Genomic DNA, 27,320 nt, shown 5'->3' on the forward strand with positions numbered 1-27,320 from the left:
TCACTGAATGAAAACAGTGGAGTTGGAAAAGGTGAGAGAGTCTCCTGACTGGATCAGCTCATCTAGGGCCTGGTAGGTCCCCATCACAAAGCCCACGAAGCCCAGGATGCTGATCAGGGTGTCCTTGACGATGGTGATGGGGCTCAGGCCCTCTGAGTAGTAGGTGGTGATCTCCAGGAGGGGTGGGATGATGAGGGCCAGGGCACTGCCACTCAGGGAGCCCACCAGGGAGAGGACCAGGTCCAGGCGGGGGATGAGGATAGCCAAGATGCCTGCAGGAGATGATACAGGATAGATGGAACTTCCTGGGCTTAGCCAAAGTCTTAAAGTTTGCTTTAAAAATCCTCTAATTAAAACATATACCAATTGTTTCTTACACATACAGCTACATAAAGAAAAGCTGAAACTCCTATAATACCGCCAACCACATTCACTAAAGGTTACACATTAAAATTTTAGTGTGTCTCCTTTCAATCGTCTTTCAAATACAGACATTAATATTATTGAAAAGAAAAACTTTCCCTCTTCTCATCTAGGTTCAGTGTTTGGGGATCTGTGAATTTAACTGACAACAGGCAGATTAACAGGAGGAAAAACAAGGTTGATTTAGGGTTAGGAAGCCTTCATATGGGGTTTCCTAGGCCACGCAGTGGTAAAGAATCTGCCTGCCAATGCAGGGGATGCAAGAGATATTCGATCCGTGGGTCAGGAAGATCCCCTGGAGGAGGAAATGGCAACCCACTCCAGCATTCTTGCTTGGAAAATTCCATGGACAGAGGAGTCTGGTGGGCTGCAGTCCATGGGGTCAAAAAGAGTTGAACATGACTGAGCAACTGAGCATATACATACACACACACAGCCTTCATATGAACTGGGTCCCTAAACAAAGATAGGGGTTTACATACCCACTTCAAAAGAGGAATTAAAGTGGGGGAGAGCTTCCATGTTATTTAATTAAATTACTTAGACTTTGATGATGGTTAGTCTCTCTGATTGAAAGTCTCCCAGAAAGGGGATTTATGGTGCCTGTATTTTTCAGAATATTCTGCTTAATTCACAAAGGACATTTAGATAAAGTTTTTTTTCCCTGAGGCTGCTGTACTAATGCTTTTAGTTTAAGATAATTTTCATGCCACAGAGGTACATTTCAAATCTCTACATGCTTAATGATTAAGCTCTTACTTAATAAATAACACTAAATAACAGTGCTGGGAACTGTCCCAGCTGTTTGGAATATATCAATGTACAAAACAGACAAAGAAACCCCTTGCCTTTGTGGAACTAATGTTAATAATTAGCAGGGCTACAAACACCTCTTACCTGCAAAACAATTAGAATGAGTAATCACTCACAGGAGAAAGGGGATCTTCAGTGGGAACAAGATCACAGGGTTCCTTTAAAGGAGTATCTTCTCCAAGATTTACATACATGTCCTAAAATGTCTAACAAAGAAACACTTAAAGCTAAAGATCCTGAAATTATATGATTTATAATATATATGTTTTTTGTATGATGTTTTATAGGCCTGGGCTTTTACATTTTTTATTTTACTCGATGGACAATTTTCCTGATTACAAACAAAACTCAGAAGCCTCCCCTAGGTCTGCTAGGATGGAGTGTGGTATAACAGCCCAAATTAGGACTGGAAGGCAGGATTCTCCCTGTGTGGCCTTGAGTTAAGTCTCCAACTGTTTCTCAGCTTTTTTTCTCATCTGCCAAATGGGGATGGTGTCTATCCTGTTAGGTATTATTGTTCATACTGCAAATGGTTTTAAAGTCTTAAAGAAGTTAATTCATGCAAAGCACTCAGAAAAGTTATTTTTATTATTACTTCACTATTACTTTATTATTTGTTTTTCTGTTTTCTTTTGGCCATGCCATGTGGCATGCAGCATCTTAGTTCCCTGATCAGGGATCAAAATGGCAAACTCTGGGAGATGGTTGGGGACAGGGAGGCCTGAAGTACTGCAGTCCATGGGGTCACAGAGTCGGACACAGCTTGGTGACGGAACAACAACAGAGGTTAAACCTACAGTGGAAGCATGGATTCTTAATCATTGGATTGGCAGGGAAGTCCCTACTTTATTATTTTTACTTGTTTGCAAGTAATTGTTTGCATACGTACTGATTGAAAAGAAAGTGAAAGCATTAGTTGCTCAGTCATATCGGACTCTTTGAGACTCCAAGGACTGCAGCCTGCCAGGCTCGTCTGTCCATAGAATTCTCCAGACAAGAATACTGGAGTGGGTTGCCATGCCCTTCTCCAGGGGATCTTCCCAACCCAAGTATCAAACCTGGGTCTCCCACATTGCAGGCAGATTCTTTACTGTACTGATTGGGGCAAATGCAAAAGCTTAAGGAATTGTTGTCTTCATATCTAAGACAAATTCACTGATCTTTCTGGAGTCTCTAATATTCTGTACACTGGTGTCCCTGCCTCCGAGGACAAACTGGGAATGAATGATTTCGAAGGAAGAAAATCAGTGTCCCGTGATTTACATGGACTGGTCTAGCACAACAAGAATCACAATTAAAAGGAGCCTTAGGTACAGTGGGGCCAGGGCACACACAATGCAGGAATCTCTGTCTTCACCCCCACTGAAATACTAAAGGTGAGGGGCACCCTGGATCATAGGGCCTAGAGCACAAGGAGGGCTGCCACTGGCCACCATTTTCAACCTCTGTCCTGGAGGTAAACTGTGATGGGTCTGGACTGAGATGACTTGGGTTCAAATCACACCTCTGACACTTCCTACCCAATTGCTTCTCACTCCCTCCTTCAGCTTTCTCATTTATAATGTAGAGTTTATCATAGTCCTACTTCACAAGAGTTCCTGCAAAGACTGAAGAAAATATTATGAAGTATAGGAGAGAAAGAGCTTAGCTCAGAGGACAGCACACATTAGGTGTTTAATAAAAGTCAGTTCTTTTGTAATTATTATTTGATAAGTTGTTATTCCCTCAAGCTGGATACCAGTAAATCTATCTAATTAGGTAGATGTAAGAATGAAGTTATTCCTCAAGCTTAAATAAAATGAATTACTACTTCGAGCCTTAGAATGGCCCCAGAAATACAGTTACAGTATGCAATTATTGCTGGTTATTGTGACTATCGTCTACCATCTGGCTGATTCCTGTTAGCCCTCTGGAAAAACCAGGCGCTCTGCCTTCCACTCACATGTCAGGCTGACCATGGCGAGGCGAATGAACAAGTCCAGAGGCAGTGCCCAGCGCTTCGACACATGGGAGGTAGCGAGGGGAACAATGATTTCCGCAGGGACGTAGAACTGCAGGGCGTAGGTGCATAGGATTCCAATGATGTAGAGGATCTTGACTGACTGGTACAGCCTGCAGGACAAACCAGAGCAGTGCTCTCAAGGCCAACATGCTCTGACACCTGGAATCTTTGTACATTAACCTCTGACTTTGGAACAGTCCTGTGGGAAATTGTTTCCTTGTCTGAAAATGATGGGGAGGGACCACCTACAAGAGGAAGTCACAGTAGAGCATGCAGTGGTGAGAGACTGAATCATCACAGATTCAAATGGAAGCAGCTGAGAGGGTTACCTCTAAAAAGAATCTCAGGTATGGGTATAAACAACACCTTCACAAACCATTACCACTTGATGCTGGATTTTAGATTTTAGGAAAGAGAAGTTCAGGCCAGGTACCTTGCTCAGGGAGATACAAGTGATGAGTAGTGAAGACCTGGGTCTAAAAGATCTGCTCCTTTGTAATCTCTGTCTGTTCTTAGGAATTCTCTGGATCCCTCAAAACTGTTGGCATATCAACAAATACTTCAAGTAGGCTGAAAGAACTGCAGAATCCCAAATCCTTGGAGGTAGAGGTAGTTTACAAAGAGGGTTGTGTGGGGTTGAGGGATAAAAGAAGAGACAGGGTTACTTAGAGGCCTCAGGCTAGGGGCAGAGAGATCACATGATGGGGGGTGTTGAGTGTTATTGATGCCTTTTATGACCTACGGAGGTAAGGCTTTTCCCCTTTAGTTCAGTAATGTGGTAGATGCATCTGGCCTGTTTAGTAAACCTGTCTGTGTATACTCAGTCCATTCCTTACAAAGTCTAACTTCCATATTTCTGGGTTTCTTAGTAGTTCTGTTGCCTGGAACACCCTCTCTACTCCCTCCATCTGTGCAGTCCCCACCTATTTTTTGAAATTCCCAAGGAAGCACTACATGCCAGATGCCTTTAGACATATCCAACTTGATCCACATGATAACTCTGTTTTTCAGAAGAGGAAAATGAGGGTCAGAGAAGTTAAATAAACCACCCATGACCATAAGCTAAGGGTTGGTGTAACTGGGACCTGGACCCAGGGTGCTGCAGTTGTCCTTGTTTGGATGGAGCCACCTCATTGGACAGGATGATCCCCTGTACTCCCACTCCAATGTACTTTTTCTACTGGGGAGTCCTCAAGACCTCTCCACTATGCTGGAGGGCTTCTTTTTCCATTCCTAAGCTACATTTGTGTACATACACTATCCCTTTCCCATTTCCATTGGATTGTGAGCTGAAAAGATCATGAAGCTCAAAATTATAGTCTACTCACATCAATACCCTTCACATCCCCATGTGTCTACACTGGCATCTGCATGTAACTGGGATATAGTAATTGCTTGATGAATGATATTGATCAGCTTGGGAAAGGAGCACCGTTTAGATAACTTAAGCCTCCAAGTGACCCTTCAAAAGACAGGTATCTTGTAATGAATGACATGCCTCAGTGTGGGAGAAAATGATGCACAATGTGATAGGGGTTCATCTATCTATTGAGATATTGCGTTATTGAAGTCTGGGTCAGCTAACTGTTGTATCAATTGGGTCACTTAAATATGAACATTTTCCAGATTCCCATGGTCCTCCCTCATTAGTTCTTGTTTTACTACTTTTTCATCCTAGCTCCTCTGCAAGACTTGGTAGTACAGCCTTAGTAAATGTAATTGGAGCTGCCCACTGGCTCCTCTCTCTGCCTCTTGGACTCTGTGCCCCTTCCTTTCTTTCCTTAGGTGACCAAGGACTCTGACTTTCCCCCTATCTTCCTAAATCATCCTTCCTTGCACTAAGCTATCAAGGCCTCACTCAACATGGGAGACTGTTGTTGAAGAAGAGCTCCCTGGACAGGGAATCTAGAGCCTAGGGTTCCAGTGACAGCTCTGCTTCTCCTTGTAGATGCCCTCCAGACCTCAGTTTGCCTTCTGTGGAAGGGAGGAGAAAGTGACCTATATGTTCCTGTACGCACTGGCCCTGAGTCACCACCACCTGAGACCCATGGAGTTACCAGCAGTTGGGCAGGTTAAGGGTTATGCTGGCCTTGACATCATCTCCAAACCGCAGGTAGCCCAGAGTCCCGACACTGACGTAGAGGGCAGTAATGATGGACATTCCCAAAGACAGGATGACTGGGAAGCGGCGGGCATCCTTCATCTTGTTTTCCAAGGGCAGAACCTAAAGAAATATCACAATGTAAGAAGAAAGGAGGAGAAAGAGGAACGTGGGAATCAAGAGGAAGGCATGCCATTTCTGGGAGTATGTACACAAAATCGGAAGTAGGAACAGTCACAGAAATTTGTACACCTACATTCATAGCAGCATTTTCACAGCAGCCACAAGTTTGAGGCACCTCAAATGTCCACTGATGAAGGAATGGATAAACAAAGTGTGGTCCATACACACAATGGAGTATTATTCAGCCTTTAAAGAAAGGAAATTCTGATATATGCCCCAACATGCACAACTCTTGAAGACATAAGCTAAATGAACAAAGCCAGTCACAAAATGACAGATACTGTGTGATCCCACTCATTGAGGTAACTGAAGTAGTCAGACTCAGAGTCAGAAAGTAGACTGGTGATTCCCACAGGCCAGGGGAGGGTTAAGTGAGGAGTTATTGTTTACTGGGTACACAGTTTTGGTTTTGCAAGATGAAAAGAGATGGTGATGATGGTTGTACAACAATACGAATATACTTTATGTCATTGAACTGTACACTTACGAATCAGGAAACTCAAGCAGGGGCTCTGTATCAACCTAGAGGGGTGGGATGGGGAGGGAGATGGGAGGGAATTTCAAAAAGGATGGGATATATGTATACCTATGGCTGATTCACGTTGAGGTTTGACAGAAAACAGCAAAATTTTGTAAAGCAATTACTCTTCAATAAAAAATAAACTAATTAAAAAAAAGTTAAGATGGTAAATTTTAGGTACATTCTACCACAATTAAAGGGAAAAAAGGAAAGGCAGGCTTGGAGTCACAAAATGATCCCGGGACCATTCAGAGCTGGAAGAGCCCTGCAGGTTGACTGGACCAAGGAGATCAACTCCCTGGGGTGGCCCAACCTGGCCAGCAAGTGTGCTTTGTTTGGCCACTGTTCACAGTTTCATTAAGATGCTGTAAGCATACTATGTCATTTCTCTCTCACTGATTAAAAGCCCTGGACAGAATATATTAACCAACTAGCCATGAACTCTGAAAAATATATAAGAGAAAGTGAATTGCTCAAAACCAGTAAAAATGGCCATTATGGCAATGAGTTTCCTGAATTTTTTTTTTCTTCTTTTATCTCCTAGTTAAGGACAGCCCGAATCCTAGAACTATGTTGTAGATGCAGACGGAAAAAAAATCAAGCAGAAACCCTCTTTCTGGCTGCAAGACCTAAAATAGGGGACCCTGTGGGACCAAGAGCATGGAGAGAATTCCTATTATTCCTGCTTCCTTTTTACTCTCCAAGCCGTGCCCCCAAGGCAAGTCTCAGGCACAGAGCAACAGTCTGCTATACCAGTGATTGCAGTGGTTACAGAGGCACCTAAAAATCTGAGACACACTAATTCTCTTGGAGCAGAGGAACAGGGAAAAGGTGCTTTGAGAGTCCAAAGAGTAAGAGGGGAATTGGATTGGCTACATAATTTGTAGGGCCCAGTGCAGAATGACAATGAAGAACCACTTGGTCAAAGGTCAAGAATTTCAGTATGATGAATGCAGGGCATTAAACCAAGAGTGGAATCCTTCTAAAAGGCAGGGCCCCATGTGACCGCACAGGCTGCACACCCATGGAAGGAATCCCTATTACCCTTTCCTCCTCTCTTTACTCTAGATACTCACCCTTGGGTGAGGTCCAGTCACAAGAACTGGATAGACGTGTAGGGAAGCTGAAACCCTGACTTTCTAGCCAGAGGATCAGAAAAAGAAGCTGCTGAATGAGTGTGCAGTACACTGGTGAGTGTGCAGGAAAACATGGAAAGGAGGGAGCCAGAGAAAGTGACCCTCTAAATCTGTGAATGAAGTCTGGGCTCAGCCCTGAGCTGTACATGTGCAACTGATGTGAAGCATCAAAGGAAAGCTTTTGAGAACTAAACTATCATGGGGACCACCATCTGATCTCTGGGTAGTATAAACGCAAGGTGAAGCCAAGTATCACTTCAAAGTGATAGAAAACTAGTCTGATATTAAAAGCATGTGACATGCTTATTGAACACTGAGGTTAATACATGGTCTGAACAAAACCAGTGTGAGAAGCAAACTGATCAAAGATTTATACTAAAGAAAGTACAGCTGAAGCTACCTCTGTTCTATACCTTGCATCCTTGTCAAACCTGTAAATAAAAACTATGTATGAACAAATAAATAAATAAAACCATGATCTCCTGAAGATGGATCAGGACTTGTGGTCTGAATCTAATCAGATTGATTGCTTGCTAAAATATTCTTCAGAGGATTTTACCATGCTCCAGAGTCTCATAAAACAATATTCAAAATATATAAAATACAGTCTATAATTAATCAACATACAAAGAACCAGGAAAATCTCAGCACTTCTCAAGGGAAAAGATAACATGTCAATCCTAAGATGCTCAAACTGTGGAAATATCAAAGACTTTAAAGCAATTATTATAACCAACTTCTGTGAAGTAAGGGAGAACACTATTGAAAAAAATCAACAGATAAAAGTTCTCAGCAAAGAAGCTGAAAGAATAACCAAAGAACCAAGTTGAAATTTTAGAACTGAGAAGCCCTATTGAAGGGGCCCAATGTAAATGACAGAACACAGTCAGTGACTTCTCCCCTCTCTTGAAAATAGATCAACAGGAACTATTGAATCAGAACATAAAAGAGAAAAAAATGATTTTAAAAAATGAATAGGGCCTCAGAAACTAGTGGGACATATATCAAAGTGTCTAACATTCAGGTCACTGGAGTCCCAGAAGGGAAGGAGATAGAGCTTGGTACAGAAAAAAATTTTGGAAAAGATCATAGCTGAAACTTCCCATAGTAGGTAAACAACATGTATTTACAGATTCAAGAAACTAAGTGAAAATTAAATAGGACAAACTCAAAGAACACTTATCCAGAAAATATAATACAACTGCTGAAAACCAAAGATTTCTAGAAAAGTATCTTGAAAGTAACTGGATAAAAACATCACAAAAGAGAAAATAGGAAAGATAAAACAGAAAACAAATAACAAAATGCAGACCTTTAAACATGACAATTACATTAATTGCAAATGGTCTAGCCATACCAGTTAAAAGACAAAGATTGTGGTTGCCAGGGCTGAGTGAAGAGGGGAATGGAGTGTGACTGCTTAATGGGCAATAGGGTCTCTCTTAAGGGTGATGAAAATGTTTCAGTATTAGAGAATGGTGATGACTGCACAATATTGTGAAGGCACTAGAAGTCACTGAATTATATACTTCAAAATGGTTAAAACAGTGAATTTTATCTTGATAAAAAATTAAGGGGATGGAAAAAAGATACATCACACAAATACTAATTAGGTCAAAGCTGGAGCTCTAATATGACATGATTTTAAGATAAAGCTTGTGTTATCAAGGTATTTCGGTATTCATGAGAGGACAGACACATTGATCAATGAATCAGTATAGAAACTTCAGAAACTGACCCATACTGATATACCAATTAGCTTTTTACAAAGATGCAAAGGTAATTCAAATGGAGAGCAGTCTATTCAACAAATGATGCAGGAATAATTGGGCATCCTTTAAAAACTGAACTTCAACATATAAACACTTTTAATGAAAATTAGAATGGATCATAGATCTAAATGTACAATGAAAACAAAATATTTAGAAGAAATAATAGAAAAATCATTGTGACCTTGGATTAGACAAAGCATTTTAGAGAAAACATGAAAAGTAAGATCCATAAATAAAAAGTTTTGATATGTTGAACTTTATAAAAACTAAAACTTTTTCTCTAGAGAAGACACTGTTATAAGAATGAAAAGATAAGCTACAGACTAGAGAAAATATCTGCAAATTGCATGTCTAATAAACGATTTGCATTTGGAATATACAAAGAATTTTTAAAGCTCAACAATAAAAGACAACAATTTAGTTTTTAAAAAATTCACAAAATATCTGAATAGGAACTATACTGAAGGCAATATACAGCTATCAAATAAGCCCATAAAAAGAGGCTCAACATTATTGGTCATCAGTAAAATGCAAATAAAATTACAATAAAATACCACCACACACCTATTAGATTGGCTTAAATTTAGAAAAACATTACAAATACAGATAAGAACCAGCAAAGATACAAAGGAACTCTCTACTCTTGTACATCTGGTGGTAATGCAAAAATGGTACAGCCATTCTGGAAATCTGTTTGGCAATTTTCTATAAAGTTAAATAAACATACATTAGCATGTGACCTAACAAATCTATTCCTAAAGAAATGAAAACATACATTTACACAAAACCCTGTATACAAATGCTTACAGTAGCACTACTCATAATCATCAGAAACCAGAAACAACCTAAATGTCTTTCAACAGGTGATAGATAAGCAAATCATGGTACTGCTCATGCAGTGGATGCTCAGGGGTAGAAAGCAATTAGGTCCTAATGCATGCAACCATGTGGATGACCTTACATGCAGCTAAGTGAAAGAAGCCAGGCTTAAAAAGTTACGTACTATCTGATCCCATGTGGATGGCATTCTGGAAAAAAATAAAACAATAGAGACAGAGAACAGAAGGTAAATGCCAGGGGTTAATGGGAGTGGGGGTAAGTGGACTACAAAAGGGGCAACACAAGGAAGCTTTTCATGGTGGGGGAATTATTCTGTGTCTTGACTGTGGTACATCTATGACTCCACGTTTCTTGAAACAGCAATGTACATCAAATAAAAGTGAATTGTACTGTATATAAATTAATAGCAAATGTAAAAAGCACAGAGGCACAAAGAGACACAGACTACTCGTTGCAAAATAAATGAGTCACAGGTGAGAAATATGTAGTACAGAGAATACAGTCAATAACTATGTAATATCTTTGAAGGGGAATATAGTCAGTAACTAAGTGATATCTTTGCATTGTGACATTATCATAACTAGATTTATCATGGTGATCATTTTGAAACCCACAGAAATATCAAATTTGTTGTAAGTAACAGGAACTAACATAGTGCTGTAGGTCAAATGTAATTAACACTATATATGAAGGTTAAAGTGAATCATAAGTTCTCATCACAAGGAAAAATTTTTTTCTATTTGATTAATTTTGTATCTATATGAGATGATGTATGTTCACTAAACTTACTATGATAATCATTTCATGATCTACATAAGTCAAATCATTATGCCATATACCTTTCAACTTAAACAGTGCTATATGTCAATTATATCTCAAAAAACTGGAAGAAAAAAATTATACACACCACTCTCCTTTTTCAAGTGTGGAAGCAGAGACTGTACAATATTTCACTGTAAATATACTATACTTTCCAAAAAAACCCTTTTTTATGTTTCATAAAAATCCTATAACTTAAATTGTACACCTCCATTTATCTTGATTTTTAAAGATTAGGAAATGTATGTTGATATGAAGATAAATGTTTAATAAATGTATTGGGACAGGAATAAAACTATATCCTGACCATTCTAACCTCTCTGCTATAACAACCTACTTTCTCCTGCTGGTGAAAACTGACCCAAGTGAAGTCAGAGGTTAGTTTCTCTCGTGCACACAGAAATCCAGAGCTCCCAGCTCCTGTTCAGAAGGCCACCCACAGCACCTGGGAAAGTCTATCTCAATTCAAATCTTACCACACCAATGCTTTCAAATGAAAAAATGGCTGTTCCAAAGAAGAGAGAGTAGGTCTTCCAATTTGCTACCAGTGGCAACTGGCGGGGGTCTGGAATTTCCTATGAGAGAGAGAAATATGATAAGACATGTATTCTTAAAGCATGTTTGGGCTCCCTTAAGAGGGAGAGTATTCTGAGAGTATACCTGAATTATAAGAACAAAAAGTTGAATGTCAAGAAATTCATAAAACTTCAAAAGGAAGCAGGCAACAACTAAAGTTGATTTTAACACTGCCCAATACCAAAGAGCCAGAGGGAAGAAAGATTGAGGTATTATCAGAGTATTGAGTATCAGGATCTCATGGAGGGTGTCTAATTTATCAGAATTCTCCAGAAGAAAATCTTATACAACACAGGTTAGCACTAGTCTAAAGTGCCCAAGAACATTTTGCATGTACCAGTGGATACAGATGTTGGAAATCACTGTGACTACAGTTACAGTGATATTCTAGGGAGCCCAAAGTATAGTAAGTTAGCTAAGTGTTAAAGTTTCCTTTTCTTCTTCAGTGAGCTATAAATAGAAGGAAAGTGTGTGGAATAAATATTTTATTAGAGTACCTTGTGATCTACTGTGACAGATCAAAATGACAGAACCATTTCTCTAACTGAGCAACCTCTGGAATAGCCCAAAAATTAATCAGAAGTAGCTGTTTCATTGGGGAATTCAATTTTGTAGAATCTATCAATATTGCTTTAAGACTCATCTGTGTTTATCCTAAAATATTTGGCTAATCTGTTACCTTTACTAAATTCTATGGACAATATAACTTTTTTCTTGTGACTTCTGAAAGAAGGAAACATCTGAAAGGTATTATACCTAATACCTTTCAGATGTTTTATAGATTATACTACCTGGGCCTTTTGGGTTTAAATTTCTATGTAGTCTTGTCTATTATAAAATAAAAATTAGAAAGGATAGAAAAGTAGGAAATTAATGGAAAATCAATACCCATAACTCAACTTCAAAGATGTGTGATATACATCATGATAGCTTCATTTGTGGTCTTTCAAGGCTATTTATACCTCTACAACTAAATATTAGTTGTCATTGTTTGCTCTTGAACTTCCTAGGGATAATTTTGGAATTACTTGGACCTGCAGCTTAGAGGATATAAGACTAGTTCAATAAAGTTTAGCTCTGGTAGAAAATCCTGCTTTTTATTTGCCTTCTGCTGCTCTCCAACTGTTATAGAAATGGTCTGTAGTTCACCAATCAAGATATTTTCCTGGCAAAGGACAGTTCTCCTAAAACCAGGATTTGATATAAAATGAGTATTGGAGAAGCTACATGAAAGAAGAGATATCCTGAAGAATGAGAGTGCACAGAGACATCTTTGTGGAAGAAATCCTACAATAAAGTGAGTTTTAAGCTGCAGACTGAAGTGCATACATACCTACCCTTAGGGATGGCCCCAAGTGTCAGTCTATCATTGATAAAATGCTCTGCTCAATGGAGGAGTCAGAGTGTGGTATGCTAACCTGGACGATGTACTGGACAATGATGATCAAGCTGATCAGCATGGTGATGTTGGCCAACAGGGAGAAGACAGTCAGGACCCTGAGGTTCCGGATGAGAACTATCAGTACCAGGAAGGGCAGGAAGGTGAGCATGTAGAGTCGAGAGTCCATGGTGGGCGTCAGAATCACTGTCTCGTAATGGCAGTTGTTGGTTGTGCTATTAACTGCTTCCACTACCTGGGAGAGGAATGGGAAGAGCAATATGGCCACATGATTAGCTCAGTGCCTGGCCCATCATCAGACTCCCTCACAAACAGCTGGCATGTCTCACATGCCCAGGTCTTACAGTGAGTTAGAGTGACTTTAGGACTTCTTATTGCAAATCTTTTGCATCATACTTGCTCAAAAGAAGCTGTAGAAATAACTTTAATAAGCATAAATGCCTAAACTTAGAGTGGCTCTTCGTTGGCTTTTGGCAACCTGGAATCCATTCCTCTTGATTTTGATTTATTTTTGGTGCACTCTCTCTCATCTGAATACCGCCTTGGTGGACTGTAAGATACAATCATGTGGCAGAGCCAAAGGACTGGCCCTTGACTCAAGCAGGGGCACTCACATCTCTCCCTGGAATCTGAATCTATACCAAATGACAAAAGGCAGACCTGCCAAAGGGCAAACATTACTTCTGACAGGGAATCCCTGAGGAGAGTGCGCATCAGTTCTACCATCAACATCTCCCTTGATGGCCTGGTTCTTGTTCCCGTCCTTTTCTGAAACCCATTTTTTTAAGTGTTCTCTGTCATTTTGGATGTTAGCCAATCTTGTTCCACTAAACTTATTTTCTGCTTAAGTTCTACTGAATCTGTTTCTTCTGCTTGTAACTGAAACAGCTCATTGTTGTTTCTTAATTAGACTGACATTTTGGGTGAGAGAACTCTTCCTTGTGAGCATTGGACCATTCATTGCAGATACTTAACATCCTTGAATGCCACCCAACAGAAGCTATTAGCATCCCCCAGTCATTGTGGCAAACATGGAACAGCCCCTGTACACTATCCCCCTGGCAAAGTGGGGGTAGGTGGGAGGGTCCCACCCTCCTTTGGAATCAGCATGACTCAATGGATACAGTCTTATTGCGCAAGCAACACAATTCGTTGCAGAACAATTAGAAACTGGAGTTAGGCAAGAAGAAAATGAAGAAGGGATGGTAATCTCAGTACCCATGGGTAGCATGGTAATGGTTTGCAATATATTCATCTACACATGTTCTGCGCAATATCACAGATTACATATATTACACACATCCTTTTTAAAAGACCGTAATTATACCATATACTCTTATTTTGAAATCTCCTTTTCATTTAACAACTCATGAATACATAGATCAATTGTCAAGTCTTGTTTTTTTTGGATTCCTTACTATAATAGGAAAAATACTTGGAAAATTGGCCAGGTATTCAAAGCCTGCCGTAAATGGACTCATTCAACTGTGAAGGCTCTTCCTCTCCTAAGGCCCACACCTTCTTCTATAACCACTTGTACTGCCTTTCCTGAGAAAGTCCCATACATTCCTGCCTCCAGGTGTTTATTCCTCCTCCCACCTTGATCGCCAGCACTTCTTCAACCTACCTTTCAACGCCCAGCTCAGATGCATCTTCTCAAGGGAGCCTTCCCTTGCTCCAGCAATTTCTCCTGCTCCCATACATTTCTGCACCTTAGTCCACAATTAAGCATGCCCAACTTCAGGGTATTAATGGAGTCCTGATCCAGCACCAAGATATTATATTGATATTTAGCTTTATTCATATGCCTCAGAGCACATCCCCACTTAGTCTACAAAGTCCTTGAGACAACGCTCACCTTGTCTCTAGGCAGATGACTGACAAAGTTCTGCTAATGTCAGACTGATTTCTGAGCAGCAACGTGGCAATTAAGAGCCTTCAAATCAAACTCCCTGATCCACTGATTTTACATAAAATATACATTTACTAAAGAAATAAACAGGTATACAAAGATTTGTACAGATTATAGTAGAAAAACAAAGGGAAACAAAATATCAGATGATAAAAGATTAAGTCTTCAGTGTGATTGAAAATTATAAAACTATTAAAAATTATTCTAAAGACTTTCCTGGTGATCCAGTGGCTAAGACTCCTCGCTCCTAATGCAGGGGGCTTGGGTTCCATCCCTGGCCAGGGAACTAGATCCCACATGCTGCAATGAAGACCAAAGATCCCATGTGTCACAATTAAGACTTTGTGTAGCCAGATAAATAAAAATTTTAAAATTATACAAAAAATTTTAAGAACACTGAAAAATGCTAATCAATGAATGCTCCTTTTAGACAACAACAAGACTTCCCTGGTGGTGTAGTGGATAATAATCTGCCTGCTAATGCTGTGGACACGGGTTTGATGCCTGGTCCAGGAAAATCCCACTTGCCATGGAGCAACTAAGCCCGTGTGCCACTACTACTCAGCCTGCATGCTGCATGCACTGACCTGTGCTCTAGCGCCTGAGCTCTGCAACTAGAAGAGCCACCGCAATAAGAAGCCTGTGGTCTGCAACAAAGATTAGCCCCTGCTTCCCACAACCAGAGAAAACCTGCATGCAGCAACAAAGACCTAGCACAACCAAAAAAAAGAAGGAAGAAATATACAAACTTCCAATAAATATATGAAAAGATTCTTGAACTCCCTAGTAATAAATAAACACAATAAAGGGCAACCAAAATGTCATTAAAAATAAAACAATACCAATGAGTGTTAGATTAAGAATACTTTTGTTTTACTTTGAGAAGCAGTATAGCATAGTGTTTAAAAGATAGAGCTGTGATGTTAAAAGGCCTATATTTTTAACCTTTGCTCTGTGACCCTATTTATAGAAATTATAGAGTTCATAGCATCAGTTTTCTCACCTGCAAGATGGGAATAACTGCAGTACCTACTCTGATAAGATCACGTGTGCTTAGTCACTCAGTCGTGTCCAACTCTTTGCAACCCCATGGACTGTAGCCCACTGGGCTCCTCTGTCCATGGGGATTCTCCAGGCAAGAACACTGGAGTGGGTTGCCAGGCCCTCCTCCAGGGGATCTTCCCAACCCAGGGATTAAACTGAGGTCTCCCGCATTTCAGGCAGATTCTTTACCATCTGAGCCACCAGGGAAGCTCCTGATAAGACCATGGAGAGAACTAAATGAGGGAAAGCTTATAAAATGATCAGCATTATACCTGACACATAATAGAAGCTAACTTTGAATTCTTACTATTTTTTCCTTCAATTTAATTTTCTTTTCTTACATTTCCAAATTTCTGATACTACATTAAGCAAAAAAAAAAAAGCCTAAAGAACAGTGTTCTTTGTTAAGCTTATTGATTGACTAAGGATGATCTCTGTTACTACTCATATTATTTTGCTCAAATTGCTACGACATAACCTCTAGGTCATATTGAAAGAATTTCTTGGGGATAAAAACTGTTAAACCATAAAGATGAAGCAATTAAAGGTAATAAAGATGACCCAAAGATTAGGCATCATTTGAAAAGAGCTGTTATCAGTTTAAGAAGAGTTAAGGATGATTAAGACAACTCTTGGACAAAAGGTACTGTGGGAAAGTAACCACTTACAGAAATCTGCAGATATGTGAACTGGGGGAAGTCTGTGTTCACTGATAACATCTAGTTTACCTTCCTTTGTATGATGAGAATATGCATGTGCATGCATGCTCAGTCCTATCTAACTCTTCAACCCCATGGACTATAGCCTTCATTGTATGATGAGAATATGTGTGTGCATGCATGCTCAGTCCTATCTAACTCTGCAACCCCATGGACTATAGCCTTCATTGTATGATGAGAATATGTGTGTGCATGCATGCTCAGTCCTATCTAACTCTGCAACCCCATGGACTATAGCCTTCATTGTATGATGAGAATATGTGTGTGCATGCATGCTCAGTCCTATCTAACTCTGCAACCCCATGGACTATAGCCTACCAGGCTCTTCTGTCCATGGGATTTCCCAGGCAACAATACTGGAGTGGGTTGCCATTTCCTTCTCCAGAGGATCTTACTGACCCAGGGACTGAACTCTCCTTTCTTGTATCTCCTGCATTGGCAGACAGATTCTTTACCACTGTGCCACCTGGGAAGCCCCATGATGAGGACACTAGGGCCCAAAGAGAAGAAGCCATTTGTTGAACAACTAAAAAGAGAGGACCCTCCTTTTGCAGATCTTTTTCCCTCTCACCTTCTCTAGAAGACTCTACCTGTTTTAAATTATCAGCCAGAAACACAATGTACACGCAGCAGAAGCCCATCTGGGTGACTATAAGAAAGAAGCTCACGATATACCTGAAAGAGAGCAGAGAGAAAGAAAAAACTTGTTATAAAAGAAGAATTGACTTGTCATTTCCACTTCTGTCCTCAGGGGTTGGTGATCCTAGACCAGCACCCTCGGTCCTGCCACCACAATCAACAATGGGGTAGTAAGAAGGGATGTAACAATAGTTCTTTTAAAAACATGTTTCTCAATCACCCCCACACTCTCAGCTCAGCAAGTGGTAAAATTCTTCATTGTCAGAAACCTTGCCCCATACCCAGCTCTGTGTTGATATTAACCGATATAAGGCAGTAGGGTCAGCTTATTAGCGATCATTAAAACTTTTTCCTACCAATGCCAGACACCATATTAGGCACTAAGGATACACAGACAAATAACATATGGCCCTGTCCTCTACTGGTTGAGAGATTAGTGGATGAGATAGACCAAAAATAATAATAATAATGATAAATAACATGGTCTTTTAATTTTTATTTATTTATTATTTTATTAACATGGTCCTAAAGGCCATGGTAAAAAGGACAATTTACCTAAATTAGGGAGCAGACAGCCTTTTTAGAAAAACCAATACCTGAGCAGAGTCCCTTGGGAAGAGGAAGAAAGAGGAGAGAAAGAAAAGGAATAAGGAGGAGGAGCAGATGGTGAGGAGGAAGTGATTAAAAAGCATTTCAGCAGAGGCATTAGGCAGAGTTCTACAGTGGCCATGTGGAGAGTCCACTTGGGGGCCAAGACTGCAGGTGGGAAGACCTGATAACGGAGGTGAAAGAGGGCAGCCACTTGGACAAAGCCATGGTTATCAGAATGAGAGAACAGAAAGCGTTTTAAGAGACACCAGGTAACAAAAACGTAATCCCTGGTGACCACCTACATCCAGGGAAAGGAAAAAGGAAATGACCTAAGGTAAGTGCCAAGTTTTTTGGCCTGGACAACAAAATGAACAGGGAAACTCAGAAGGAATAAGAGGTTTTAGGAAAGGAGAGGAATGGCACATTCAGTACTTGAATGGTTAAGCTTGAGGTTCCTACAGGAGACATTCAGCCATATACTGGGATCTGAAAATGCTGATTTGTCCAGGAAATTGACAAATTATTCATCCACGTAATGGATCAAGGACAAAATACCTTTATTCAGGTAGTGGATAAATCCTTGAGAAGGTGAATCAGTGTTGGAAAGTGTACAGAGAAAGAAGAAAAGGCAGCATTCCAAACCCTAGAGAATATCAACATTTAAAAGGAGAATAGAAACAAAAAAGCCTGCAAAGTAATGGCCAGAGAGGTAGGTGGGGAAACTAGGGTGAAAAGGGGCTTAACAGAAGTCAAGTGTAGAGAAAACGTTCAAAGAAGAGAACAGTCAGTTGTCCCTACTGCCTCTGAGAGGTTCTCTGGGGGCAAAGAAAGTGTATCAGGGATTTCTTTTAGGACATTGGTGGAAAGGACTTTGGTAGAAGTATATGACAGGAGAGCCAGGGGACGCATGAAGGAGGTGTGATGGGGTGTGTGGAAGCAAAGTCAGAGGGCGAGCTTTTCTTTCATGAAGTTAGGGTGTGAGTTTCAGTGTTGAAGGTGCCCCTTTTGTTCCTCACTGTAAACCCACTGGTTAAAGTACTTCCTAATACACTGCAGGTATTTAGTAGTATGTATCTGCTAAATAATCAGAAAATGAGTATGAGATAGAGGGTGGTATATGGTCCAGGGGGCCTTTATTAATTTATTTATTTTTAAGATGGAGATATAGGAACACATTAAAACGCTGGGAGGAAGAATTCATAGTTCAAAAAGAAGTTCAGGTTATAGGAGAGGAGATAATTAATGGAGTGGTGTTCTTAAATAGAGCAGGAAAATCCACCTTATATGCTCAACAATGAGTCGAAGGATCTGAGGGGTTTCGACAGACGAAGCCTCCTCCTCTTGGGTTACACAGTTGGGAAAATCCTGGTAATTATCCCATAACCTTTCTAGTCTGCTCATAGACTGAATTTATAATGCAATGTGTGAAGGGGCTTTGGGTCAAGAGAGGCACCAGACCCATGATGCTCATGGGCAAAGCACACCTCAGGTAGTGCAATTTGGAGTATCACAGTTCAAAAGAGACTTTGATAATCTAGAGATGTGCAGAAAAGAGTAGAGAAGGTGGGGAGAGGTCTGAAAATGAAGACAAAAGAGTAGACTTAGTCCCAAGTACCAGGGAACAGAGGCTTCCCAGGTGGCTCAGTGGTAAAAAATCCATCTGCAATGCAGGAGACATGGGTTTGATCCCAGGCAAGATCCCCTGGAGGAGGGCATGGCAGCCCACTCCAGTATTCTTGCTTGGGAAATCCCATGGACAGAGGAGCCTGGTGGGCTACAGTCCATGGGGTTGCAAAGAATTTGACATGACTTAGTGACTAAACAAGAAAAACCAGGGGACAGAAGGTATTGATTTTCTACCATCTCTGAAAGCAAAAAACGTGAGAGTTGCAGGAGGAAGACTTGAGCTCACCAAGGGATCAATGTCTTGGTTTTTTTGTCTATTTTCTTCTCATTATTTACTTTCTCCCTAAGAGATCTTTTCTGTCCCCTGGCTTCATAGCTAATGACTTCAATTCAGTGTCTCCTGCATGAAGATAGGTTCAAACCTATACATATAACTACCCACTTGATGCAACTGCTCATATATCCAAAACAGAAGTCACCAGAAGTCTACCTTGGCACTTTCCTTTCCCCACAACCCGAAGATCCAAATAATGACCAAATTCACTTTTTTCCATTCGCACTGCCGCCAGCCTGGACCCAGCCTTCACTGTCATCTGCCACCAGGATGTTGTCAATAGCCCCTTCATGGGCCTAAGTATACTTTTGCTTCCCTACAATTTATTCTCCTAAAGAAGCCAGAGAGACCTTCAGGTAATGCAAATATGATTAAAACAGGAAAGCCTCTGATTAAAACCCTCCAAAGGTTTCTTGGTTGCTTTTAAGAAAAGAACAAGACCTTAAAGAGGGTCTAAAATGTAGACCTTAACAGGGCCCTGGATCTTCAGCACCATCTCCCTATCTGCCATCAAGCCACCTAGTCTTTCTTTACCCTGAAACTGTCATATTCTCCCTCGTGCTTTAGGACCTTCATATTTTGGTCTTTTTCCTGGAAAGCCCCTCAGACTTCTGCCCACTTTCCCCTAGGTAATTCCTTACTCCTAAGAATGCCTTTTATCTGACCTTATCTCAACTGTTTCATCCTAGGAAGTCTACCTGAACCCACATACCTCTTCTTACCTGCTTGGGAGCAACTAGTACTTCCTTCCTTCATGGTACTTGTCCCAGTGACTATTAAGTAACTTGTGTCTTAAACTGTTTAAGGTCTGTGTTTCCCTTGGACTATGGATTCTGCAAGGGCAAAGCTTTGTTTGCCTGGTTTTCCACAGTATTTCTAGGGCCTGGTAGGCAGCTGTAACTAAATAAATGTGGTTTAATAAAAAGATGAATGAAATTAAAGTTGGACAGCAAAGGAATGAGCCTTCTGTATACATAAGGAATAAGGCTGGATCAGGCAGACTGCCACTGAACTCCTTTCATGTGAAGTCCACTGTTCTGTATCACACGAGCTAACTTTGCAGGGAAGAGGGCAGCCCCGACAGTCACATGTTCTTCATACTTTGGGCAAAGCAAGAATAAGATACCTTCCCCAGTGTGCGTGGTTCCGGAGCCAGGCGCTGGGGTTGGCTTCTAGTCCATGCATCACTGTATCCCCATAATCCATAAAGGGCTTATTGAACCTGCAGAAGAGAGTGCATACAGTTACCAGGAGGCAGTTTAACCTAAGATCACATACTGAAACGTCAGGAGACATATAGCAAGGCAGAACCCAGCTGAATGGAAAGAAAACTGGGGCAGGCACCCGAGTTCTAGTTCAGACTTTTGACACCTGGTGGTATTTCCCCAATGGCTTGTTTTCCTCACCCGTCAGTTGGGGCGGTGACTACATAACAAGGGTAATAACACACATATTGCATGGGTACAGGTGTTCTCATCTCCATGATTCTATTGGATCCTCATGACAATTCTCTGAGGCTCGGTTAGGCATGGATTGTTTATGTCCAGTTTACAGATGAGCCAACTGGATAAGCACAATGGTCTGACTGAGAACAGCTAATGAGTCACACAGCAGAGCCTCCTTAGGTCCCTGCCCCAATTGCTTTTCTGTTTTTCTGGGCCTTGTTGAAGGAAATTAAGAAGTGAAATCTTATTACATGGGATGTTTCTGGGATGTCCCTGAAAACCAAGTACTGAGGGAGTTGACAAAATGCTATTTTCCTCACCTGTGGCAGAAGTGCCGGGCACACCTGATCAGGATGTGCATACAGTGGCAGGAGATGAGCCCCATGGCCAGCAAACCGAGTGGGCCCATCTGGAGGACAGGCCAAGGGGCAAGGGAAGAGAGGAGAGAATGAGTTTGTGAGTAACACGGAGAGGAGAGATTTGGTAGCGCAGATACTATTCAGGAATCAGAGAACTTTCTAGCAAACTGGTTTGTGAGCCCTTTTTAGCAGTAACATTTATTCTCTCTTTTCTTTTTTCTTTCTTGAAGTATAGTTGGCTTACAATGTTATGTATTCTTTCAAATGTGATCTCAAGTAGCACTCCAATAAAGTGCAAAAAGCAATTACAATGAGGTGCTGTGGTGGGAGTAAGGGACTCAGAATTCTGATCCTTGTGGGTTCTGAGTGTCCCTGAGAGCTAGTGCTCTATAGAGCATAGTTGGAAAACAAGCTATGGTCCAACCCTAGCATTGCACAAGGGAGGAAACTGACACCTGGACTGTGGATGACTGACTTGCTGCTGCTGCTGCTGCTGCTGCTAGGTTGCTTCAGGCGTGTCTGACTCTGTGCGACCCCATAGACGGCAGCCCACCAGGCTCTGCTGTCCCTGGGATTCTCCAGGCAAGAACACTGGAGTGGGTTGCCATTTCGTTCTCCAATGCATGAAAGTGAAAAGTGAAAGTGAAGTCACTCAGTTGTGTCTGACTCCTAGTGACCCCATGGACTGCAGCCCACCAGGCTCCTCCGCCCATGGGATTTTCCAGACAAGAGTACTGGAGTGGGGTGCCATTGCCTTCTCCAGACTGACTTGCTAAGGCCACTCAAAGTCTGTGACAGAGCCAGAATTCAAACCCAGGTTAGATGTCTAGACTCCAAGTTGCATTTTAGAAAGATTGCTCACTGTAGGCCCACGTAAACCCTGTCCTCCTACTCCCAGCTACCATCCAGTTATACTGAACCCACCTTCAGCAGCCCCTCTTACCAGGATGCCTGCATTCCTCATAGCCAGTGGGAGTCCCAGGACCCCTGTGCCTATGTTACCTTTCACCAGGTGAACCAAGGTCTGGAATGCTCTAAAGAAGAGGAAAAAGACATTAGCATGTGGGTGCACAGAGGTGAGGAGATCCAACAGGCATCCTATTCCAGCATGCCATGCCTGAGTTGAGCTGGTCCATAAGTAGACTCCTGTCTGTATCTCAGTCCCCATGGTCTTTTCTGGCACTCTGGATCTCTTGTAGGGTGACCAAGCATCCCAATTTGCCCTGCACTATCCTGGTTTTAGGGGCTTCTCCGAAGTGTCTGCCTACAATGCGGGAGACCCAGGTTCAATCTCTGGGTTGGGAAGATCTCCTGGAGAAGGAAATGGCAACCCACTCCAGTATTCTTGCCTGGAAAATCCCATGGATGGAGGAACCTGGTAGGCCACAGTCCATGGGGTTGCAAAGAGTCGGACACGACTGAGCGACTTCACTTTCTTTCTTTCTGGTGGCTCAGTGGTAAAGAATCTGCTTGCAGTGCAGGAGACGCAGGTTTGATCCCTGGGTTGGGAAGATCCCCTGGAGGAGGGCATGGCAACCCACTCCAACATTGCTGCCTGGAGAATCCCTTGGACAGAGGAGCCTGGCGGGCTACAGTCCATGGGGTCGCAGAATCAGACATGACTGAAGTGACTTAGCATGCACGCATTGGTTTTAACAGCTCACACTTAACATATGCCATTAGAACACTTACTATAATATATAACAGACATTATGCTAAGGATTTCAGGTATTATCTCATTTAATCTTCTTGTGATGATGAGAAAGTAGGTTATTACCTTTATTTTGCAGATGAAGAAACTGAGGAATAGAGATTTTTAAAAATAGACTTATCTAAGGATGTGTGCATGCTAATTCATTTAAGTTGCGTCCAACTCTTTGCAGCCCCATTGACTATCTAAGGATATTCTGGGTATATATACCCAGAAACTGTCTCAGAGTCTCTGTTCTTCACCCTACTTCTACTGGGCCGTCTCCAGGAAAGGATGAGTTAAAGAGACAGCCCCATTTCATAATGGAGGGAGCTAAGGTTCAGAGAGGGCCCACAGTCACAGTACCATTAGCAGATACAGAACTGAACTCAGAAGAAAGGGGAAAGGGGAGGCAGCAAGCAGAAATCATGTGACTTCTGGTAAAGAAATCAAGTGACTTGGGCCCCCAGATGGATATCTGCTGGGACAGGGTAATTTTGGGTTTGGGCTCCAGAGGAATTTTTTTTTCCCCTCAGGCCAGGACATCAAACTGGGGAATGGCAAGTCTCCTCCCACCTCCAACAAAACAAAACCCAAATTTCAGAACTTTCTTTAAGACAGAATGCGAAGGTAGTCCAGAAGACAAGGTGTAAACCATTAGGGAGAAATATATACTCTCTTTGATGGTGAATTAACAACCTTCATAGCTCTTTGAAAAAGAAAGTGAAAGTGAAGTCAGTCGTGTTCGACTCTTTGCAACCCTGTGGACTGTAGCCTACCAGGCTCCTCGGTCCATGGGATTCTCCAGGCAAGAATACTGGAGTGGCTTGCCACTTCCTTCTCCAGGGCATTTTCCTGACCCAGGGATTGAACCTAGGCCTCCCACATTGGAGGCAGATTCTTTAACCTCTGAGCCACCAGGGAAGCTAGACCAGGTTAAACTGAGTATCGGGCTTACAAATTCAGAAACTTCAGCACTTTCTCATGAGAGCCTTCCAGTAAGGAGACTTACTGTGCAAAATGGCCGAAGTACTCTGGAAAAAGCCTGGTCTCCTGGGTTGGACAAATCAGGGATTAAAACCCAAGGCTGGACTTCCGTGGTAGTCCAGTGGTTAAGACTCCATGCTTCCACTGGAGGGGGCTTGGGTTCAATCCCTGGTTGGGGAACCAAGATCCCAACCAGATCTTGGTGTACATAGCCTGGCCAAAAACAAACAAACAAACAAACGAAAAACCCAAGGCTTTTTAACTAGCTGTGTTATCGTAGGCAGCATGTCTGTTTTGCTATGCCTCTATAAACATTAGGAGGAATGGTATTTTTTGAAAGACCTCTCCCAAACACTTGTATCTTTATATTAATCCCTGAATCCTGTAGCTTCCTGAGGAACTGCCCATTGACTTGTTAAGGGTTAAAGAGAAAAACTGCGGGGGAAAGAAAGAGGGTGGGAGAGTCTTTGCATGCTTTTCTCTCACCCTGTGGGTGTCAACATTGCTGACAGAGCACTGCACCCCATGGCTCTCCAATGATGGGTTTGTTTGGCAACCACGGTCAATGGGTCACTTGGAAATTTCTATCTAAAGGACTTAGGAAATCAGAATTTAACTTTAGACCACTCAGGCAACTTAATAATGTGGTGAACTGTGCAAAGCATTGGGCTGGGAGGCAGGAGACCTGGGTGCTAGTCCTAACTCCTTTGGTGACTCTGGAATATCATTATAGTTGTGGCAGTCAGCTTGCAGGTATTGCACTTGGGGGCTTCCTCCACGATGTCCTTTGCAGCCAACCTGGGAGGAGCTGACTGTTATTTCACAGGGGAGAGTCTAGAGTACTGAGAAGTTCTATCACTTGCTCTGGCTGGTAAGTAGCTCAAGTGGGAATTCAAACCCAGGTGAATGTACTCCACAGGTACCATACTTACTTGACCTGTTTATTACCTCCCTCCAAATTAGGAGCAAGTTCTGACTTGCTTTATATTTTTGATTCTTACATAGCTAAAATTACCATTAAACTATGTTTTAGCTCAGGAGATAAGAGCTAACTGGTTCCCTCAAGGTCTCTGATTGAGAAATACCCCACCTCAGGGACTTCCAACCAGTCCATTCTAAAGGAGATCAGTCCTGAGTGTTCATTGGAAGGACTGATATTGAAGCTGAAACTCCAACACTTTGGCCACCTGATGCGAAGAGCTGACTTATTTGAAAAGACCCTGATGCTGGAAAAGACTGAGGGCAGGAGGAGAAGGGGACGACAGAGGATGAAATGGTTGGATGACATCACTGACTCAATAGACATGGGTTTGGGTAGACTCCAGCATTTGGTGATGGATAGGGAGGCCTGGCGTGCAGCAGTTCATGGGGTCGCAAAGTCGGACATGACAGAATGACTGAACTGAACTGAACTGAACAGGGACTTCCCTGGTGGTCCAGTGGTTAAGACTTTGCTTCCAATTAGAGGCTTGAGGTTCAATCCCTGGTTGAGGAACTAAGGTCTCATATGTCCCATGGTGTGGAAAAAAATTTTTTTAAATAATAAAAACTCTGAAATACCCCACCTCAGCAGTGGATGGTCCCAAGTCCTGAAGGGCTCACTCTCAGTATTGCGAATTCTTAGCAATTCCCAGGACTAGTCCTGGGGCAAGTGAACCATGTCATAATGTCGGTCATTGTGTCCATCCCTGAATCGTCCTGCAGGGTGGCATGGGAGCAGCTTTGCCTGCCCCTTTGTCATGACTTCTCCCTCTTTGCTGTACACTGTCCCATACCCCTACAACATTCAACCTTTCAAATTTAATTTCTATAGCCACCCTCCTTAAATTCACATTGCCACCAGTGTATCCTTGTTTTGCATATGGGGATAAACTGAGGCTTAGAAAAAGAGGGAGCAGACCTTCTTGGATACATATGTCCTTTCTACTATACCGACAGGGTCAAGGTTTTCTTCATAAAGTTGCAGGATCTTTACCACCATGCCCATCAGCCACTAGCCACGCTGCTTGAAGGGTGGAGAGGAAGGGAGTTGGAGCCTGTAGCTTGGTTTCCCTGCTTTGAGTACATCCCTCCTTGTTGTGGTTTGAAAGCCTTGCCAGAGATCTCCCCTTCCCCCGACACAGACCGAGGAAGGTGGAAGAAACTAGACTCTTCTACATACTGTGCTTCTGATGTTGTCACTGCAGTTCTCAATTGAAATAGAGGCCGGGTAACTGCAGGGAGGAGGCACAATGCTTGGTTGTCTGTGGTTTTAGCTCAAGGGTCACCTTCTACACCAAGAAGCTGGGGATTCTGCCTCCCTCCCAGACATTATCAGGGCCAGCCAGAAGCAAAACTGGCTCTAGGGCTACACTTCAATAAAAATAAAATAAACTGACTTTAGGGCTGTACTTCAGTTAAAAACAAGCAAACAAACAAACAGACAGACTCTAGGGCCAGTACTGGATTCCAATCCCATCCTATCAACGAGCCAGGGCGTGGCCTGGGGTAAGGTGCCTTAGTTTCCCCATGTGCCTGTGGTGGGGGATAGATCACTATATCCTGAGGGCTTTCTGACAGTCTCCCCTCCTGCCCCTTTAAGTTCTCAAGTTGATTCAGCCTCTGACTGCATTTCTTGCAGCCTTGGTCTCCCCATGTGCACAATGCATTGGGGGTCAACACCCTTCTCAGGGTTCTTGCCACTACAAGCTTCCAGACTGGAAGAGAAATGGAGATGGCAGTAAAGAGCACTCACGTTATGCCCTTGGTCGTCTCCAAGCCGGGTGACTCGGAAGGGCTTTCATCCAAGAAACTGGAGTCTGTGTTCGGCAGCTTCTTGGCACTTTCAGGAGGGGACCTGAGGTCCAGATTGAGGTCAACAGCTTCCTGGGGATCCCTGGCACTCTTTGCCATGGACATGGCTGTTCAGAAAGAGAGGGCTCCCGGTGATGGAGGGGGAGCACTGAGCAGGAAGGTGTCCAGTCAGGTGCAAAACCCCAGCTCTGCGGCTTGCGCCTTTTTGCAGGCTCCGGCCAAGTGGGAAAGAGGCCCCGCCCACCTCCCCCGGAGGGTGTGCCTCCTGCCTGAAGAAACCCAGGGAAGACGAACAATCCCCAGACTGGGGAGGAAAGGAGGGGAGGAAAGGGGTCTCGGAAGGGAGTCATTCCTGCTTACCTAACAACAGTAGTGGCAACAGCAACTATAATACTGATCATTTTGAGGACTAATATTTTTAAGCATTTCTCTAAAGGATAGATGCTCTTCTAAGCGCTTTCCCTATATTTTCTCACTTAGTCCTATACATTAAATAGTGAGGAAATCAGGCTCTGAACTAAAAGGACCTGCCTAAGGTCACATAATTAAAAAAGTGACAGAGTAGGGATGAGAGCTCAACACATCCATCCAGTTTTT

The 27,320-nt window shown here is 42.2% G+C and overlaps 1 protein-coding gene across 1 annotated transcript; it reads right to left on the reverse strand.

Annotated features, from left to right (window-relative positions):
• On the reverse strand, positions 1-26,828 carry SLC36A2 (solute carrier family 36 member 2). Its single transcript, XM_068979755.1, has 10 exons — positions 26,665-26,828; positions 22,197-22,287; positions 21,215-21,303; positions 20,576-20,671; positions 16,850-16,934; positions 12,604-12,819; positions 11,086-11,184; positions 5,296-5,462; positions 3,179-3,348; positions 1-272 (listed from the first exon to the last, which is right to left on the reverse strand). Exons 1-10 carry the CDS (start codon positions 26,826-26,828, stop codon positions 1-3), a joined length of 1,449 nt encoding a protein of 482 aa, XP_068835856.1.
• Between the last annotated feature and the right edge of the window lie 492 nt (positions 26,829-27,320).

The sequence above is a fragment of the Capricornis sumatraensis genome, chromosome 9 (assembly GCF_032405125.1).
Source record: "Capricornis sumatraensis isolate serow.1 chromosome 9, serow.2, whole genome shotgun sequence".
Taxonomy (NCBI): Eukaryota; Metazoa; Chordata; class Mammalia; order Artiodactyla; family Bovidae; genus Capricornis; species Capricornis sumatraensis.

What these genes read in the sequence shown, in the direction of transcription:
- SLC36A2 (XM_068979755.1), bottom strand. Translation starts at nt 26,828, where the DNA reads ATGTCCATGGCAAAGAGTGCCAGGGATCCCCAGGAAGCTGTTGACCTC. An exon ending in AACCACGCACACTGGGGAAG is followed by an intron (nt 16,935 to 20,575) that starts GTATCTTATTCT and finishes GCTCTCTTTCAG; the next exon opens with GTATATCGTGAGCTTCTTTC. An exon ending in TTGTCCAGTACATCGTCCAG is followed by an intron (nt 11,185 to 12,603) that starts GTTAGCATACCA and finishes TCTCTCTCATAG; the next exon opens with GAAATTCCAGACCCCCGCCA.